We start from the raw sequence: 19,481 nt of genomic DNA, 5'->3' as shown, positions 1-19,481 counted from the left end.
CTGCGATTACATCACTGTCGTACTCATAGTCATACATATATGCATGAATTGTAATATCTTTAAGCTAAGTCTCATAATAAATAATAATAACAGTAATGATTAACAATAAAAACAATACAATAAAAAAAAACTAATAATTACAGGCTTTTACAGTCATAAAACAAGAAATAAAGTGGATTGAGTTAATTACAATTTGATGATTTACTAACTGAAATCTATTACACGGTACTGTACAATCATTATCAATCTGTTATATAGCAATTTATTAGAAAAATCATTTGAAAAAGACTGTATGACTGATAATTATTTTGATTCTATTATGTGAAAAAGGATGGAAGCGAATTTTTACTGAAATGAAAGAGACTTGAATCATTTCTGTTAGTTATTAATTTCTTTTTCCTTTATTCTTCTGTTTGTTTCTTTTCTCCCCTTCTTTTCATAATGTGAAAAAGAACTACAACAGAAATAATTTACACCTGGTGCTGACATAAATCACAGAAACTACAATTCAGTTCAATTCTAAAACTTAATACAAATCTTTATTTGTTAAATATAGTACAATATTAAAAACAAGATAAGAAACTATAATGAAAGTTCATCTGTGTTGGTGATACATACATTGATAAAAAATGATAAATCAAAAATTTCAATGATTAAAACATATTATTGTGTTAAGAATGCAAGTTAACTTTTCATTTAGGAAATAAGTATTTGCTTTATGTATCAAAATAAAAATTAAATGCTTACTGTTAAATAGCTAATATCAGAAATGACACTTAGCTAGGGTTAACTGCTTCTGAACATAATACAAGGGGCCAATAACTATAATTACTGTACTTGCATACTTGCCCACATTAATATTTTTGAGCACAATAAATGCACACAAATTTGATGGTGAATATAAATAAAACATCAATGATTAATATTTAAAATACATTAAAAGCAAGTAAAATTTGTTCTAAATCATTAAAACCATAAATAAAATATGAAATGTGAATGAATTTTTATGAAACAGAATCTTTGATATTATAAAGAAAAGGAATCATCTATAAAAATACAATGGCTAATGAATATAAACTCTTTATGAACTACCAGGTAAAATCTAAATACAATACAGATGCTGGTTACTTAAATAGGTAGCAAATCATCAACATCACTGATATTACGCTGCTGCACCATGCTCACCAAAATATTTCATTCAAGTCAGTAAAACTAACTGGATGTTAAAATACTACATTATAAGAGTGTAGCATACTACCTGAAGAATGTATCATACTACAGTACCACCAAATAAATGTAGCATACTACCACATGAGTATGTGGCATACTATCCGAGAAATGAGTAGCATACTACACAAGGAATCTGATGAATACTCAGCTGTTGCCAACTGGCCCCATGGAAAGGAATGTAGCATACTGCCAACAGGGACGTAGCAACCTACATTGTTGTCAGTATGCTAAAACCTACAATATTAAATATTAAAATATACACCCTAACTGAAGTCACAATAACAAAATTGTGATCTTATAGGGGTTTAACTTGAAAAATAACTTTAGCACCTTGTAGCAATGCTCCTATATAAATTTCATAATTCATCCCACGGTTGTGGTTGTGTTTCCCCCGCGGTGGACAAGCCTGGACCCCTCTTTCATCCGACACACAACTCGGTCGTCGGATCCAAAAATTTAAAAAATAATTTAATTTGCCTATCCAAATAACATTATTTTGACTGCCAGTCCCTAATATTGTGGTCTAAAAGCACATTTTGGACCAAATTAAGCCATAAAAACTTTCTCTGTGAACCCTTCAAGGGAGTTTTTATTCCAGGCCGTTGACCGAGATTACCTCAGCCCCTTGGCTCGGACCCCTTGTCAGCAAATTTCTGGTGCCACTGCTGTATGTATTGTATAGTTATTACTTACTCCACAGAATTTATGACTATAAACTTACATTTTTTACATTTTAAGAAAACTTAATTATCTAATATAAAAATGTGTGGTTGTTATACATTGCCATCTGTCTACAAAATAACATACATTAAAATGTAGCAATTCTGTAAATATAAAATGTTTTTATTTATGCTAATTATATCTAAAAAAAATCACTAAATAAAGGAAAACTACAAATTTCCTGCAATTTTGTTTCACATTACTATAATGAACTATGACCAAATGATATAGACTTCTTTCTGGCAATTCTTTCTAAAATGCTTATGTTTGCAATATTTTTTTTGGGTATTTGTTGTTGAAGATTCTGTGGACACAACTAGCTTTTTGTAATTATTCTTACCATGGATTGAATATTGGAAGAATGTCATTGAAGCATTCAAAAATTATTATTTACACCAATGAATATAGTCATTGCAATGAATATAGTTGCACATTCATTTTTTATTAATAAAATAATGATTCTGATGTGTTTTAAAATATATAAAGGCCCATTTCCCCCTAAACATGACATAATGCTAAATAATATAAAAGACTTATCAAAATGATTCATGAGCTGCACTACAATCAAATACTGGAATTAAAAACGGAATTACACTTTTTAAAATGTAATTGGTATTAAAAGCCATATACCACAATGCATCCATTACAGTGTAAATACAGAACATAAAACTGTTACAAAATGGACTATTAACGGCCAGTGGCACCGCCTGGTCGAACCTCGATGGATGAAACAGCAAAGCACTTCTTGGGCAGAGCATCGCGAATTGCTTCAATGTTCAATACGTCAGCTTCTAGTTGTGAAATATCTTGCGAGTAACCCGTCAGCCAGCCTTGTTGCTCTGCATTGCGTGCTTCAAATGTTTGGATTTTGTCATCTAATTGAAGATCCAGAACAAGTGTTCGATTGAGGCCATTTAAGTCATTCTCTAACGATTTTAAGCGCTCAAAATCCAAGTCCTCAAGCTGACCTACAATCGATGAAAACCAAAGAAATTGACTGATTAGCGATCATGATAATTTGGCTAGCATAGCAGCCAAGTATTGCAATTACTCCACCAATCCCTATTACAAGATCATAATAAATAATATAATGAAAAAAAGAATAATAATAATGAATACGGAATATCATTAATAATGTACAATGATAATGAATAATATTAATGATAATAAAGATAACAAAAAATATTTAATAATAAAAAATTATTATTTTATTTATAATTAATCTAATTATAATAGCAAAAATAATAATATAACAATAATAACGAGAGCAAGCACCCAAGACAGCGCATACCTCTATCATATTTCTGAATACCGAGTAATATAGAACAAACAAAATAAAAAAACTTTCCATGACCTTGACTCCAAAATTTAATCACCTCTTCTTTATATGACTCTGTACTGCTCGACTAAGTTGTATGATGATCCATTCACTAGTTTTAGCATAATCCTTAATTGTGATTTTCCAAATTTCTGTGACCTTGCCTTTTGATACTTTTCACTTTAATGTACCAATATGTATTAAGCTCCAGTAAATATTATGATCAGATAAACAAACAGCACTGAATACATTGGTGACGGTAATAACAATAAAAACAATAACAACTGTTCCGTTTTATTTCGAAGGGGTGTTCAATTTTGGGAACAATGGCAATTAGTCGGGTTATCCAGAGTATTCACAAAATAGACACAACAATAACAACAGAAACAATATGGACCTTAATAGCAACAATAAAAATAACAGATATTAACAACACTACAACAATAAATTTAACAACATAACACCTAGTCATCAGAATATGCTTTTCCTAATCATTATTGAGACTTCAAATTTCTGTGACCTTGACTTTTTGACATTTTTACCCCAACATTTAATATCCTTTTCCTTAGATCAATATGTATCACTCCACTAATTTTATGATTAATTCATCAGACAGACAAACAAAAGAAAATTCAATTGTAAATTAATTAACAATAAATATAACAAGAAATAACAGCAACAACAATAAAAACGATAATGACAATACTGTAGTAGCAACAATAAAAATAAGAAAAATAACAACTCCAGCAATATTAACAAATAACAACAAACTCTACATTAATCAATTTAACAAGAACATCTAGTCATCAGAATATATGGCTATTCCTAATCATTTTTTAAACTTTTCTGTGACCATGACCTTTTGATATTTTCTGTTGAGAATTTTATATCCTCTTCCTTAGACGAATACGTATCACTCCACTAATTTTATTATTAATTCATCAGACAGACAAACAACATAGAGATATGACGGAAGTGAAGGAAATACAACAAATAACAATAAAAACAACAGCAAGAACAATAACAACGAAAACAACATATCAGAGATAAGACAGTTCTAAAGTGAAGGAAAAACAACAATAAAAACAATGCAACAACAATAACAACAATGAAAACAAAACACAATAATAACAGCATCTATAATAGCAACAATAATACAATAGAAACAATACAATAAAAACAATAGAAATACTAACAAACACAACAATTACAAAACAATTTAGTTACATGTACTATATGTTTTTAAAATAGAACATATAGCTTTTAGATATTTGAAATTATGAAGAAAATGTATGTGGCTGATAGTAAAAAGGAACATATAGTTAACCCAACTTTGCGCAGGCCGGTTGGTTTTTAGTCTATTTGTGTTCTGTCACAAACATGAACTTGCCTAAATTTCATATGTTGACAGCGAGGACTAATTCTTTTCTCAATACTTGGAAGAATTTCATCTAGTCTTTAGTTGAATTAGTATACTGTGAAAAGGTTCTTTAATGTATCGACTAAAACTTTTTGTCTATACATTAAAGAACCTTTCACAGTATACTGTTTTCTCATTTTCCACTTCCCTTTCTTTTTTTTTTCTTCAACCCCATATGTTTTAAATTTTGTTCTTAATCTTTTCCTTATATTTTCATTTTTTTCCTTTTCTTCTTTTCACTTCCTATCCTTTCTTTTTAATTTCATTTTTTCATTTCATTTCTATTTTCTTTGGCGATGCTGATTGGTCAGTGGAATTATGGAGCGTTACCGATTGCATAGGGGATTGCTACACAGTACGACGATTGCACTCACAAACTGTAGCGACATTGTATTGATTTTGAAGGAAATTGGCCTTAACAACTATAAATACATTAATAATGCCTTCAAAAATGATTATCATGACTTGAGGATTAGTGTAGTAAAAGACATTAGGAAAAACTAGCATTGTTGTTTGTGAAATGTTGAGATACGATGTTGATTATTTCTTTATTTCGCCATTTTATTTGTGCACCTTTTACTCTCCCTCAGCATTTGCTTTCATACCGTACCAAGAATTATTTTTTTCTTCCCATTCACTCAAAATTATTACAATCTTTTTGATTAACTACAATTGTTTTCCATTAACTTTTTTTCCATTTTTTCAATGCATTTTTCATAGTGCCTGTTGCTATCCAGGAACCAGCAGGAGGAGATTGAGATGCACTTACCAATGTTGTCCAGTAGTGTCTGCAAAGCTTCCTGTGCCTCTTCGAGGCTGTCTTGAGCCATTGTTGTAGTTTTCTCTGCACTGTTAGCTTTATTCAGTGCCTTCAAATTGAAAGATACAAGAGAAATGAAATTTATATATATAAGTATAAGGTTTAAGATCATCTGGAGTACAGTGCTCAATACCAGGGTAGAGCTAAATGTAAAAATTGATGATTTTACACACACACACACACATTATATATATTTTATAAAAGTATATTTTATAAAGTATTTATAAAATGTAATCTAAAATTTTGAAATCATTTATACACATATTTTACAAAAACATATATCTAAAACATTATCTATAATATATGTGAAAGAAGATTAAAAGAAAAAGGTCTAAATAAAAATGTTACATTAATTATTGCTACTGATGCAATCAGAAAAAAATAGCACAAAATACACAATCCAATACATTAAAAATAACTATTTAATTTTCATTAAATTTAGTTTCTGCTTACGTCAACAGCAAGTTGTGCATCTGACTCGGCCTGAGCCTGTAGATTCGCAAGTTGCTCTTTCACCTCTTGTACATCCTCCTCCAGTTGATCTGCTGTATTTGAAAGCTCAACCGCCTGAACAAACGTTTGGTTGGCTTCGTCTTTAATTTCTTTGGCCCCCTTCAAAATAAAAAGTGTTTATTCATCAATGTATTATTCATTAGTATATCCAACCCCTCATTTTTTTATTTTTAGAATAATAATAATAATAATAATAATAATAATAATGGTAGAAATACATAGTGCATATTGTTAAGCCGTCTATGCACTTCACATTATCATTACCCTGGTCATTGGATTAAACGCCTATGGAATACAAACTCAAGCTCCCTGGGGAACTATTCCATAACGTTGCAGCAGCTACATCAGCGCCTTTGGCATTTAACCCTACCAGGTACCCATTTATACTCCTGGGTGAAGAGAAGCAATGCAGATAAAATGCCTTGCCCAAGGACACAAGTGAAATGCACAGCAGGGGATTGAAACCTCAACCTCAAGTTCGCGAAACCAAACCGTTCTCTCTTAACATTAATTAATACAAAAAAAAAAAAATTAAGTCAGCATTCCTGCTTACATCTGAAGCCATCTTGGCAATGTCGAGAGCTTCATCAGCTATTTGTCTGGCATTTTCAGCATCCTCCTTAGCAGCATCAACAGCGGCTTTAGCATCTGTTGCAGTATCATTCGCATCCTCAATGGTAAGCTCAATTGCAGGCAGATCACGCAGAGCTTCCTCTGCTAGTTTCTTACTAGCTTCTACTTGCTCATCAAACACTAAATCAAAATAAAATCAGGTATTTAGTATAACTTATCTTAAAGGGATAATTTTGAAAACTTCAAAAATAGCAGTGATGCTTTATATTGGTCATTAGGAAGCTTTTGATTGCATGATGAAGGTAGGACGTAGAACGTAATGACATCACTAAAAGTCATCTGCGGATGCAACAACGTTGAGTTCTCACAGTCGCATGGATTCTAGGATGCAATTTAGCCAAATCTATGCTGTGCAAAGGACGTAGGACGATTACGCATGAGTGAATCCATTCTAGGGTCGTGTCGTTGCACAAATCTAAAGCTCCCCTACTATCACACAAGTAATCAATGCTAACTTCTTAAGGTGTCCCTTGTCTTGACAGCATCTTCCAAAGCCTGATCAGCAGCCTCCTTAGCCTGTTCAGCCTCGGCTTTGTGGCTGTCTACAATTGCAAGCAGTCTGTCAGTCTCCTGCAAAAAAAACGTACATTTCATTGATCAAAACTTATTCCGTACAACACAATATTATTGGCCTCAGCCAATCAAAAACATTTTTAAGGCTTTGGTAATTTAAAAACAGCCCCTCTTCCAATTAAAGCTTCAAAACATTTCACGCATAAAAGTTTCAGTGTGACGAATCAGAGTGACCACAACTATGACCAGAAAAACAGTTTTAACAATAACAGTAAAAATAACCAGAGCCTTGCAGGCATCAACGTTAATATGCATGATACATGACTTTATCAGAATATATAAGGTTGGATCAAATTGGTTTAATTTGAACAATTCAGGGGGAGTGAGTTTTTATGGTCCAAAATAGTGAATTTCGACCATATTGGTTATGTTATTTGATAGGCAAATAGGTATACAGTATTTTCATTTTGTAGTTTGGAACGATATGGGGTTGGGGGAACTGGCATGGCCTACTAGACAACAATATATTAGACCACCTTAGCAGGCGTCAACGTTCCTACGCAGAATAATAGTGAAGTTATATGACAGAATTTAATACACGAAATATTTCAATTTGAAAACACAGTATTTAGGCCGTTTGCTGTGTAATGCTGCGGTAGCAAAAGTGTAGGCCTGTAGGCCTAATTTATACATCAACTGTCACTCTTTTATCACTATGGACTGTTTTTAACTTTCGCAAGGACGTATCTAACCACCCCCCCCCCACCCTTTGTACAGTTTTAATACAAATTCTCTCCTATCACTCACACTCTTTAGTAGTGATCAACAAAACTTATGAAGTAAACAGGGTCAAATGTCTGTGTAAAAAAAAAGAAATATGTGACAAAAATATAATTACAGTAATATAACAATATTTGGTTTTATTTGAAAATTATTATTGACTAAATGCAGTATCAATAAACACAATATTTTGTTATGTTAGTGCTGCTTGTACTAGTAAGTTAATGACACCTTGATATTTTCCACAAGGGCAATGTGGGCCAGTCTGACAAGATTGAGTGCAATGGGAATAAAGTGATGGATGGTTATTTAGAAACTAATCCCAAGGGTACCATTAGGCATGTCACTGTCAGTAAAATAAAATGTCTGGGAAAACTTTTCCAGAAGATGTCTACACACACACACATACACACACAGGCAAAAAAGTGAATACAATTGTTCCTATTGCATTACATGCATAGGAACTAAAAAGCATGCTCCAAGCAAAAAAGAATACATGCCATCATGCTAGAATTTAATACTTTTTACACTTAATTAAGTCATTATCAGGAAGAATTCTTTTATATTCTGATATTTATTAGTGGACCCTTTCGTTAATAGTAACACAACAATATAACAACATTTATACTAAAAACTCGCAAGTTTTTCACACCATTTTAATATTAATACAAAATAATAATAATAATGATAATAATAATTATAATAATAATAAAAAGAGAAAATACCTGTTGAAGTTTCCTCTTATCATCAAGTAGTTTCCTTCCCTCTTGTGACTTCTCTTCCACATCAGCCAGCAACATTTGGTTGTTATCAACTAATTCATTGGCTTCAGCTTCAATACGCTCAGCCTACAAAAAAAAAAACCCAATTTGCATACTCATTGGATATTGCTTCACATAAGTAAGTAAAGCCCCTTGGCCAAGGGCACAAGTGCGACAGGCATCAGTCTCAAACTAACCTATTACCACTCACTGGTAATAGGCCTAGGCCTACTCTGGCTGTGCGAAGTGTGGTGTGATGTGAAGCGTGATGAAGACAGACTTTAGGCTCAATGTAGCTAAGGTCCTCAATTCCTTCCACCACTGCTAGGGCCTCATTCGAAGTGTCCAGCGCATCATTAGCAATGCCCTCTATGGTATTAGCACTGGCCTCAAGGCTAAAAAAAACAAATAATATAAACTTATTACAAGTAATGCAAATCATTTTTAAAAAGAATATAAAAAATAGGCTGCTGATAGGAGCGCGAGTATACTGCAGAATCTAGGTTAAAATTACTCTTATTAGACAGGGTGCTACCAGTCATTAATCATCTACTTAACGTGCCTGTCAAATGAAATGAACTGAGCCTTAACACATTCTAATTTACATACAAATTTCTCTTCCTAAGCATACATTATATCTGCGCAAGCACAGTATACTCAAAACTACTATTAATACGCAGAATCATCTCAGTGTTTAAATTCAAATTATTAACAACCAATCCACATTTGTGTTACCATTAATTATTGGTTCTAATGGATTTAAATTTCATGCATGAAATGTTTGTGCACTAAGATTTTAAAAAACGAACAGAACATTGTTGAGTATAATCAAAGATCTTATAATTACAAGATAGCATTCTTCGGAAATTCTGCGTGCAAATTCTGTAACAACTTAGTGTAGGGGAAAAAAATATCGCTAACGGGAAAAAAATATCGCTAACTAAAAATAGCACATGTGCGTGCAAATACTGTAGCAACATGGTAACAACTAGGACACCCCCTCCCAGAAATTTTATATGCTTTTTTTTATGCTTCTTATTACTGAACATCGATGCTTCTATTTGTTGCGTGTAAATTGCAGAGCGTACTATCTTGTAATTATAGGATCTTCGATATAATCTACTGTATATAACTGCTGACATTACATTTAAATTAAGAGGTCAATTCAAGTGCCTGATTTGTAGTTGACATGACAACATGCATAATTGGGAATAACTAATGAAAATAGTCTTCTAAAGGTAAATAGTACTGTGTCTCAGGCAGTGTTATGGTACTTTCCTCAATGGCAGTAGCAGCATTAGTATTACTAGACATCGTATAGTAGGGCTAGCCTTGAGCCCGGAGCTCTGATCATCGCATTTTTTTCCTCCTCAAAGAGTTTTGTATACACACTGCTTACATAGGTACTACAGTCCCCACAGGAGATTTTTGATATTGTATGTGTTGTCTACCTATAAAAATATGTTAAGTCAGATAGTGGCCATCAATGGTATTAAATTACATTTAATAAATTTGTTATAAAATATTTACCTATCAGCAGCTTCACTCGCTCGTACAGACAACTCCCTCATTTCACGCTGATGCGCTGTACTGTTTTCATTTGCTTCTCGAAGCTTCTGTAATAACTTATTGCCTTCAGTTTCTAAGTACTTCTTAGCAGCATTCAAAGTGGCCTCTGCTCGGTTCAGAATCACTTTAGTGTCGGCAATTGCTGCAATTAAGAAATTGAACAAACATAAGCTGATTTGCATAGCAAGTGTAAATGAATATGCTAAACAGAAGTATTTGGCATTTGCAAAATTATTTTAAATATTATTTTGTTTATTGTAATTGTTGAAATTTTGAAGTCCGTCCTTACCGTCTTGTCCATTGGCAGTATCAGCAGCAGCTTGGTTCGTATTTCCTTCAATTTTCTCAAGTTGTTGACGAAGCTTTGCTATTGCTTCTTCCACTCCAGAGATGTTGGCTAAGATTTTTTATGAATAGAAAATTATTAATATAATTTTAAATTACATCCTGAGGCTTAGCCGTCAGGTCGGCAAATAAACATTTAAAACCAAACTACATTCCATTACCTTCATATACCTATATAATATTGCCTTTAGAGCCTTGTAACCAGGTAGGAAGCTAAAGGTTAGTCTAGCCATGTCTACAAAATGATCATAATATTTATTAGGTGGGCATGATAGTTAAATCCAATTATAAATTTGTTCTTAATTTTTCTGTGGTAAATTTTGATTACAGGTCAAGTGTGAATAAAGTGTACTCATTAAATATTAGTAGATAAGTAAAAATGTTTGCCAATTAAATAATCTCCTTTAAAACTCTTTCACTTGTTTTTTAATATATCTTTAACCAGGAAAATTTCAGATCATTGAGATGAATAATAATTCAATTGTATTGCTACAATTTTTTAATTTTATTTTGATCATTTAATAAAAAATTCATTACAAAAGGAACTCTAAATAGCTCACCCAAATGTCTGTAACCAAAGAAAATACTAACTTCGGGCCTGTAACCAGGTTGATGGAAAGAGGGGTTTCCTATAGGGCAAGTTTAACTCAAAAGTGTTTCTTTAATAAAGTTATGATAAAATACTACTACGGTATTGTACTGGTCAAAAAGGGGGGTTCGGCCAAACCCCCAAAAACCCCACTGGATAAGGACCTGCCATGTGTTAAAGCTCTACCGTTATATCACCTTCCGTCAACTATATTTTGAATCTCAATAGTTTTAGATTTTAAAGGCCAACTGTGTACCTGGTGAACCTAGCTGTCTGGCTTGTTCTAAAACCTTAACAACTTCTTCATCCAGCTCTCTCAATCTCCTCTCAAACTCTTTATCGTTAACTTGTGCAGGGTCAACGGTACGGATTAGTTTTCGCAGTGTTTCCATGGCAATCTTGTGCTCATCGACCTTATCAGCGACCAAGTTGTAACATTCAGGACAATCTAAAAAAGAAGAGCACATTTATTTATTAATGATTCTGAATCTCTTCTATCTTCATGATTACTCTAAAATTCATAAATAAGACCTCTGTAAGTTCCAAGCATGAATTATAAATTATACCATAATATCCATGTAAAGCCAACCTAATTTATATCAACCCCAAGTTTGTATTTATTGATACCATAGAAAAAGTAGTTATAATAAAATATTTACTTATTTTTTTTTTAGACTGCATGCACTTTTAGTCGTTGAGTACAGTTACAAAACACAAAAACAGAAAGAAGGGCAAAACACAAAACCAAGTCAAAACTTTAAGTCACAGCTTAAAACCTTTTTGTTTTCCGGTGGCTTTTCACATGCATTGCGCCTTTGATCTTGTTTGGAATTGGCGCCATATAAATTCAAGATATTTTTATTATTATTATAATAATGATTAATGAAATAATAGTCAGAAGGCTTATGCATATTAAGTTGCTGCTTAGCAATGAGAAAATAAATAATGTATAAATCAAATAGATAACATAGTGTTCAAACATACATCAATGTATCCTGAGCATTAACTATAGCGTAATTCCACAATCAAATCAACCACGAGTTTACCTCAGTCTCAGTCGGATTTGATGTGGTTGGGACCCATGAAAAACGATCACAAATGAAAAAATGTTTGCTCTAGGCCTCTTAATTAATGAGATATGTGCTAACAATCTTTGAGCCAATTTACGATACCTTGCGCATTTAACTGATCGTATCTCAGTAAGTATAGCAACTACTGAGTTGGTTTTAGTGTCATTTTAAAGCTACTGAATAGTGCTATAACCTTATTAATAAATAAGCATAAAAAAGTTATTATAGATTATAAAGTAGAGTACAACATTTAGAACACATTTTCACACTATTCAACATTTTCTCCTTTACATACAACACATGTACCTAGGTCACAAGTTATCATTACTCCTTATGTAGAATTATGTAATTTGTTTGTTGTAGTTAAATATTTATTTTATATTCATTTTAATATAATTATTTTTATCTTTTTTCGCCTATGGGTTACGTACATTATGAGGTTGAGTCGTGCTTGCACCTGTCAACAAGTTCTCTCACTGAAATTCTTTTTTTTTTACATTTTGCTTTCTCCAGTGTAAAGTTAAATAAAATAATTTTTAATTTTTCTTTTTTAAAGCATACATAGGCAAATGTTTTCTACTGCACAGATTATTAAAAATCATGATGGGTTGTATAATATATCAATGATGCTAAGTTATAGCTTGAAGTACCTGTAGCAAACATCTTAGAACTCTAGGATAGTAGTTACTTATCGACCAGTCACAATTTCTCTCAAAATCACAAAAAATAAAATACACCATTGACATTGGCTTGAAGACTCACCGATGCAGCCTTGTGAGATATCGTACTTGTTTATTTCACAAGCATTGCACTTATCTCCAATCACACCTTCAATACATCGACAGACCCCTTGCTCCGTACAGTTCTGGAATAATGATCCAAGAGGGTCGCAGTTGCAAGCTGGATAAGACAACAATTTTGATTTCATAACTTTTATGTACAAGGATCCATATGTAATATCTTTATTTTTGAATCATTAAATTTTTTTCATTTTTCTCAATATTATTATCATTATTGTTGTTTTATTTATTTTTTATTTTTTTATTTATTTCATAACAATTTGTGGTTGTGTATCTTTCACTATTTTATAATAATTACTATTATGGTCTTTTATCATAGCTATTATTATTGCTTTAATTATTTATATCATTATTATCTTCAATATTATTATTATCATCATTATGATTATTATTATTTCTTTTTTTTTTATTGTTATTGTTGCTGCTAGGCATCTTGTACAGGGACCCTTTTTGCCTACCAAAATTTTTACGTTTAAGTTTTGAGTGAAATAAAATTATGAATAATGAATATCAAAACATTTTAAAACACTTTCTATAACCAGGCTAATAGTATTAAAATTTGACAATTTACTATATGTAAAATGGTAAAAAAAACATCAACCTACCTTCACATCCTGCTGTAGAGAAACTGTAATGATCATAGAAACATCGTTCACACTGTCGACCTGTGACACCTGGACGACAGTCACACTGGCCTGATAACAAATCACATGTAAACGTTACTGAACCGGTCTGCGAGCACCCGCAAGCCTCGCATCCATTACCGCTTTCAATGTTCCAATAGCCATCGTAGCACTTGTCACACTTATCACCGTACACATTATCTTGGCAGTAACATCTACCGTTTCGATCACACGTCAGGAAATCAGAGCCATATACATTACAGTTGCAAGCTGGTGACAGAAAAAAAAATTTACAAGTGCCAATCAGAATGTTAGGAAAACTAGGTCATAGCTCAATGTATAATGACAGCATTATTTTTGAGTTATGTTGTGCAAAATTTAATCAAGAATGTTTGTTATTTTGTTGAAATTAAAATTATATTAATTATAAAAGGTGGTAACATGCCTGAATCTTCTGTTTCAATTATCAAGATTTTATTGGACGCTAGCTACGTTGTAAACATATATGAGGCTTGCCATTTTATAACCAGTGTACTGTCGCTAAATGTTAAACTGAGTAATTAGCAATAGAATGTGCCAGTATTGTTTACTTTAGTACAGAGAAGCAGTAATGCTTTTACTCATAACTTTGGCAATAGTAAGTTGATTCCAGTCAATGATCCACCATTTTAAATTTCAGTATTTCTATAAATCTATCCGTTCTAGGGGCATAACTACAGGGGTGTAGAACAGGGCACAAGCCCGGGGTGCCACACTGAAGGAATTATATGGAGCAAATATTTTAGAGCCATACATACAGGATGACATGGACTTACCTTGACATTGTCCTTTAGGATTAGCCCTAGCATCTCCATAGTAGCTATCTGCACAATATTCACAGTAGAATCCAGCTGTGTTGTAGATACATTTCAGACATTGACCAGTTGTACTGTTAATATAGAGGGCAGTAGATACTTTCATTAAATTATTTAGCTATGAAAAATACAAATTTAAATTCAATGAAACAGAGACATAAAATAAAACAAGTTCTTGTAATCTTGAAAGCTCCAATGAGTTCTAGTGGCCCTAATGGCCGCCCATACTAAAAAGATCTATTAATCAGCCGAGTGATTCTAGTGGCCCTAACGGCCGCCATCTCACACAATTGACATAATTATGCATGTTTTAGTATGCCTTTGTGATACAGGGATGCTGTGTGCACTTCTGGCATGTTTAAATGGGGTTCAGAAACAAATTTTTACAAGCTGTCTCTGGCTGTCTAGCAGTCTGTGAATCTTTACCATAGACTGAGAGCAGAACCTAAAGCTGCTCACTGCGTTGTACGACCCTGTGAGAGCGATAAACGACGCAGCGCTGTCTGCTGATTGTCAGTGGCAGTCTAAACAGATCACCATTAAAAACGATCAGTTGTGCGCGCATTGCGGCATCGCGTTCTACATGGATTCGAGTTGGCCGATGACAGTCGGGCGCAGCGAGTGTCCGGCTTAACAGACAGCATAGATTTATAGCCCAGATGATGTTCAAATTTCAAAATAATACAAGTGTTAAAAAAAAAAAACCGAGCTAGTTAGAATGCAGATAAATAATACCTGTTGCAATTGCCAACAGCATTGGGATCAATGTTACCATTACAAGTACACCTACTGCAAGCTGATGGAGGTCCATAGCGACCAGCTGGATCTCCATGGTAGCCATCTGCACAATAATCACACCTGTTACCTGAAAAGGCAATAATACAGTGTATGATAATATTTTGAATAATGCGGCACACTGATTACAAGGATTCTCAATTACAAACTCTCTTTGATTCTACGCCTTTTACATGATTCAAGCATCATATTCAGCTTATAAAGCATATTGTCAAGGATGTTTTAGGCACGAATGACGATAATGATAATGACATAATTCCTAATGTGTTGTACTTACCAACATACCCTTCAGGACAACGGACACAGATGACCTCTCCCTGAGCATCTTGCACACATTCTGATTGGCCAGGGCAAGGACAAGGCTGACAATCATCACGAGTGCCCCTTGTAGCATCACCATAGTAACCAGAGGTACATCGTGAGCAACTGTCTCCTTCAGTATTGTCTTCACAACGACAGACACCTAGACGCATGAAATGTTACCAGAATAAACATTATGTTATTAATTCTGTTACATTTCATTATTCCTGCAGTACTAAACAATACATGGTACATATATTGTAAAAAGATGGATATAAAATTGTGATGACTTGCAACTCTGCTTCACAAATAAATAGAATTTTGGATCTCAAAAGACATCATATAAATCTATCAATAACTGCATTAAAAATCCGTAATGTTCACTGATTAATCTCAGAAAGTATAATACATATTTCAAGTATTGAAATGCACGCCAACGTGTTGGGATTCAATATATGATGATCATGATGACATAATTAATATCAAAATATTGAATCCCAACACGATGGCGTGCATGTAAATACTAGGAGTATGCATTATACTTTCTAATTGCATTCAAATAGCATCATTTACATACCTGAATCTGAATTGCACACTATTGCATGGTTGTTGCATTCACAAGGTACACACATGGCAAATGGGCCACCATAAGGCGGATCCCGGTAATAGCCAACAGTACACGATTCACAGGACTGGCCAACATAGCCCTGTGGACAGTTACAAAGCTCAACCTGTTGTGCTGAATCTACTGGGCTTAAGACAGATCGACGAACCGTGTCCAATTGCACATTGTCCAGCGTGCCAGAGTTCGCTAAAGAAAAATCAAGATGTTAATTTTCAACCACTTTAAATATATACAGTAAAACGTTGGTTTTACGAACGTCGATTTTACGAATAGCCGATTTTATGAATGAATTTTGATTAGTTAATGCTTTGAAGATTCTTCAAAAACAGTGAATTTGAATTCCTTGGAGGATTTTATTATTGTAAAGTTTGATTTATTTAAAATTGAGTATAAAAATAATTAATAACAGTAATTTAAAAAGTTGTATAAGCCAGATACCCTGACCACCGTAGGTTGCTCGTATCCTGATGCTTGTTAAGTTGGAGAGCATACGCTGAAAACTGAAGGTATCCAATCTGGAAGTCCAATCATATGACGGACTCTCATGCAACCTACAAGACAAAGTTATAATAAATTGATGCAATGTTAGTGTAAATAACTAAGAACAACTACACAAAATGTTAATTCACATGATGAATCCCACACATGATGGAAATTTATAACTGCCACAAGTCAATCATGATATTATTTTGCCTCTAACGTTCATTTTCTTATCTTGAAACATGCATTACCTTTGTACTTCATGGCTATGTACACAATACAAATGCCATTTCTTGTTTACACTAACTATATGTATGCCTAGCACAGCCTACACTTTAATGTGATGGCCTTTTCGTTGATAGAGCAAGAAACAATCTGAAAAACACTCAGAAATTTGCTTCACTCCATAGCTGAAGAAGGGATTTTAGATTATATTTTAGATTTTATGGATAGCAAAAAGATATAAGAAATAATATATATTGGAATGGGACTATTTGAGGTTTACTTATTAATAGTTTTATTTACTTATATGTAGAGTACCACAGTCATGCCATCACAACGCCAGGTGGCGCTTTCTGTTGTCAACAGACGTAGGTTACCGTTCATTATGCTAAATGACTGCATAGGCCTTCTGGAATAGGCATTCCAGAAATCTAATATTTTACCATTAAAATGTACTAAAAAACACAAAGCTCGCATTATATTAGTTATCGAACACACATTCAATTATTAATTAAAATTTACAAAGAAAAAGTAAGATACAGCATCATAATAATTACGTTAGAAATTGGGATCAATGGTTTGTTAGTGGCTAAATGGCATCAGTTGAATGCATTTTGCAACGATAGCAACAGAGTAGTATCACATGGTATTATGATGTAACACTGTAGTACTCTATATGCCTAGAAATAGAATGAGTGTTGGCAAACCATAAACCTAGTAGTAGGCAGAGGTAGGCTTGGATGTGACTAGTGTTTAATGGAATCATCACAAAGTTTTACTTGCACACATAGGCCAATAGGATATATTATAGCTTCATGATCACATCAGGAGTTTTCCTGGTTATATTGATATGTGATTAAAGGCCCATACATAATCAGGCAATTTTTTGTATGCATTATTGGATTTTTTGTTCAGTGTTACCCATTCATTGTATGGTATCAAATTATGTTAATTGCTTATTGATTATCTGCCTAAAAACTTTCTTTTGGATGTACTGACCTAAATACGAATGTTGTGCTACGTTGCGAGGGTGCTTGGTTGCCTTGGGCTGTGATTGGTGCTGTGACTTTAAAGCCAGCTCCTTCAATCACTAAGTCCTCAGCAGATAGTTGTGCATTATCTTGGTCAACTCTGAGATCAAACCTCAAGTACTGGCCATAGGAATATCTCTGGTCTCCTAGATATTCAGCTTTAATTGAAAGAACATAAATTTGTAATACATACATTTAATGAGTCAAATTTGCTAGAATAGCAAGGCTGGTGACATTTAGAATACAGGATTGGATTTATTCGGTGTAAACACCAAGGATAGCCCACAAAAGTCTAAAAGAAGACATGTTTCCAGTGGGGTCCTTCTGGTGGTGATTGGGCATTACAACAGGACACAATCCCCTACTCTTTTCCAAAGAGTGTACTGCGTTCTTTAACGTGCACATGGGCCATAAATGCACACAGGACCAACAGCTTAAACGTTTCATCTGAAAGACGGTGCGCTATTGTAACTTGTGTTTCAGCCCTCCAGCTGAAACACAAGGAAAGGCAGCAATGGGAATTGAACCAAGGATCTAGAGATCGCCAGGGTTCAGCGCACACACAGTGGCTACCACCAGATTAGCCAACTGAGCTAAGCTGCTCTCTACAGTTTGCAATGAAATAGTAGACTACCTTTGAGACCTGAAATTTGGGGTGGTCTCAGGTTTGATCTCCACTTGGAACCCATTGACCCCCTAGATTTTGAAAAATGATTTGAAATTTTTTTCAGTGTAAAGAAATATGGTTAAATATCAATTTTTTCTTTTTCTGAAGGAATAATACAATAATGATTGATACCAATTGAAAGATAATAAAAACATGCTTCTAAATAGACTATTATTTAGTATTGTTAAATTATGAAAAAAATAAATTAAATTAATTATTTCCAATTATTGATTTCATATTTATAAATATTTTTTGATGAATAATTTAAAAAATAAATAATTGATTCCCGAGTCAGTAGCCAGAATAAAAACACATCTCCACATCGGCACAAATTATTCCTTTACAAAATAAAACTAAATTTGAATTTAGATAAAATATATAAAATTTTACATCGAGGGGGCCTAGGCCGAATCCCCTAGGCCCTACTCTTACCAAATCAAATAGAAAATGACTCAGATTTAGTATTTTCCTTTATGATCATTTCATCTATTATAACTAAAATAATATATTTTAATCAGAAATTCAGTGACACAATACAATAATGGTAATACAGCAAATTTTACCATATATATATTTTATATTTTACTGGAGATTAGCTGATTAAGAACTTGATTACATATAGTAATGAAACTTACATGGGGCTTCAAAGTAGAAAAGATTGTTGTTATCAGAGTAAAGACCAATGTTTCCACGGATAGCATTATAATTGATTGGTTGTTCATTTCCACCACGATCAACTCCAGTCCAACCACTAGGCCCTGAAAAGAATAAAATAATGGATATGTCCAGTGGCGGATCTATAA

At 33.3% G+C, this 19,481-nt stretch overlaps 1 protein-coding gene across 1 annotated transcript in view; it reads right to left on the bottom strand.

Moving 5' to 3' along the window:
• Positions 1 to 372: 372 nt before the first annotated feature.
• Positions 373 to 19,481, bottom strand: part of LOC117116431 (laminin subunit gamma-1-like) — a 63,064-nt gene continuing 43,955 nt past the window's right edge. The window contains exons 11-29 of the mRNA XM_033260468.1: positions 19,314 to 19,436; positions 17,980 to 18,169; positions 16,717 to 16,829; positions 16,231 to 16,464; positions 15,631 to 15,816; positions 15,294 to 15,423; positions 14,520 to 14,632; positions 13,687 to 13,974; positions 13,044 to 13,181; positions 11,468 to 11,659; positions 10,567 to 10,674; positions 10,239 to 10,419; positions 8,941 to 9,103; positions 8,673 to 8,795; positions 7,110 to 7,224; positions 6,575 to 6,774; positions 5,962 to 6,120; positions 5,458 to 5,557; positions 373 to 2,918 (exon numbers count right to left, since the gene is read on the bottom strand). Coding sequence (XP_033116359.1) covers positions 2,638 to 2,918; positions 5,458 to 5,557; positions 5,962 to 6,120; positions 6,575 to 6,774; positions 7,110 to 7,224; positions 8,673 to 8,795; positions 8,941 to 9,103; positions 10,239 to 10,419; positions 10,567 to 10,674; positions 11,468 to 11,659; positions 13,044 to 13,181; positions 13,687 to 13,974; positions 14,520 to 14,632; positions 15,294 to 15,423; positions 15,631 to 15,816; positions 16,231 to 16,464; positions 16,717 to 16,829; positions 17,980 to 18,169; positions 19,314 to 19,436 — 3,137 coding nt within the window. The 3' untranslated portion in view covers positions 373 to 2,637. The remainder of the gene's footprint in view (positions 2,919 to 5,457; positions 5,558 to 5,961; positions 6,121 to 6,574; positions 6,775 to 7,109; positions 7,225 to 8,672; positions 8,796 to 8,940; positions 9,104 to 10,238; positions 10,420 to 10,566; positions 10,675 to 11,467; positions 11,660 to 13,043; positions 13,182 to 13,686; positions 13,975 to 14,519; positions 14,633 to 15,293; positions 15,424 to 15,630; positions 15,817 to 16,230; positions 16,465 to 16,716; positions 16,830 to 17,979; positions 18,170 to 19,313; positions 19,437 to 19,481) is intronic.

Source organism: Anneissia japonica, unplaced genomic scaffold (genome assembly GCF_011630105.1).
Source record: "Anneissia japonica isolate Jap-2015-1 unplaced genomic scaffold, ASM1163010v1 scaffold287810_len224585_cov203, whole genome shotgun sequence".
Classification (NCBI taxonomy): Eukaryota; Metazoa; Echinodermata; class Crinoidea; order Comatulida; family Comatulidae; genus Anneissia; species Anneissia japonica.
This window is presented reverse-complemented; position numbering and strand designations above follow the sequence as displayed.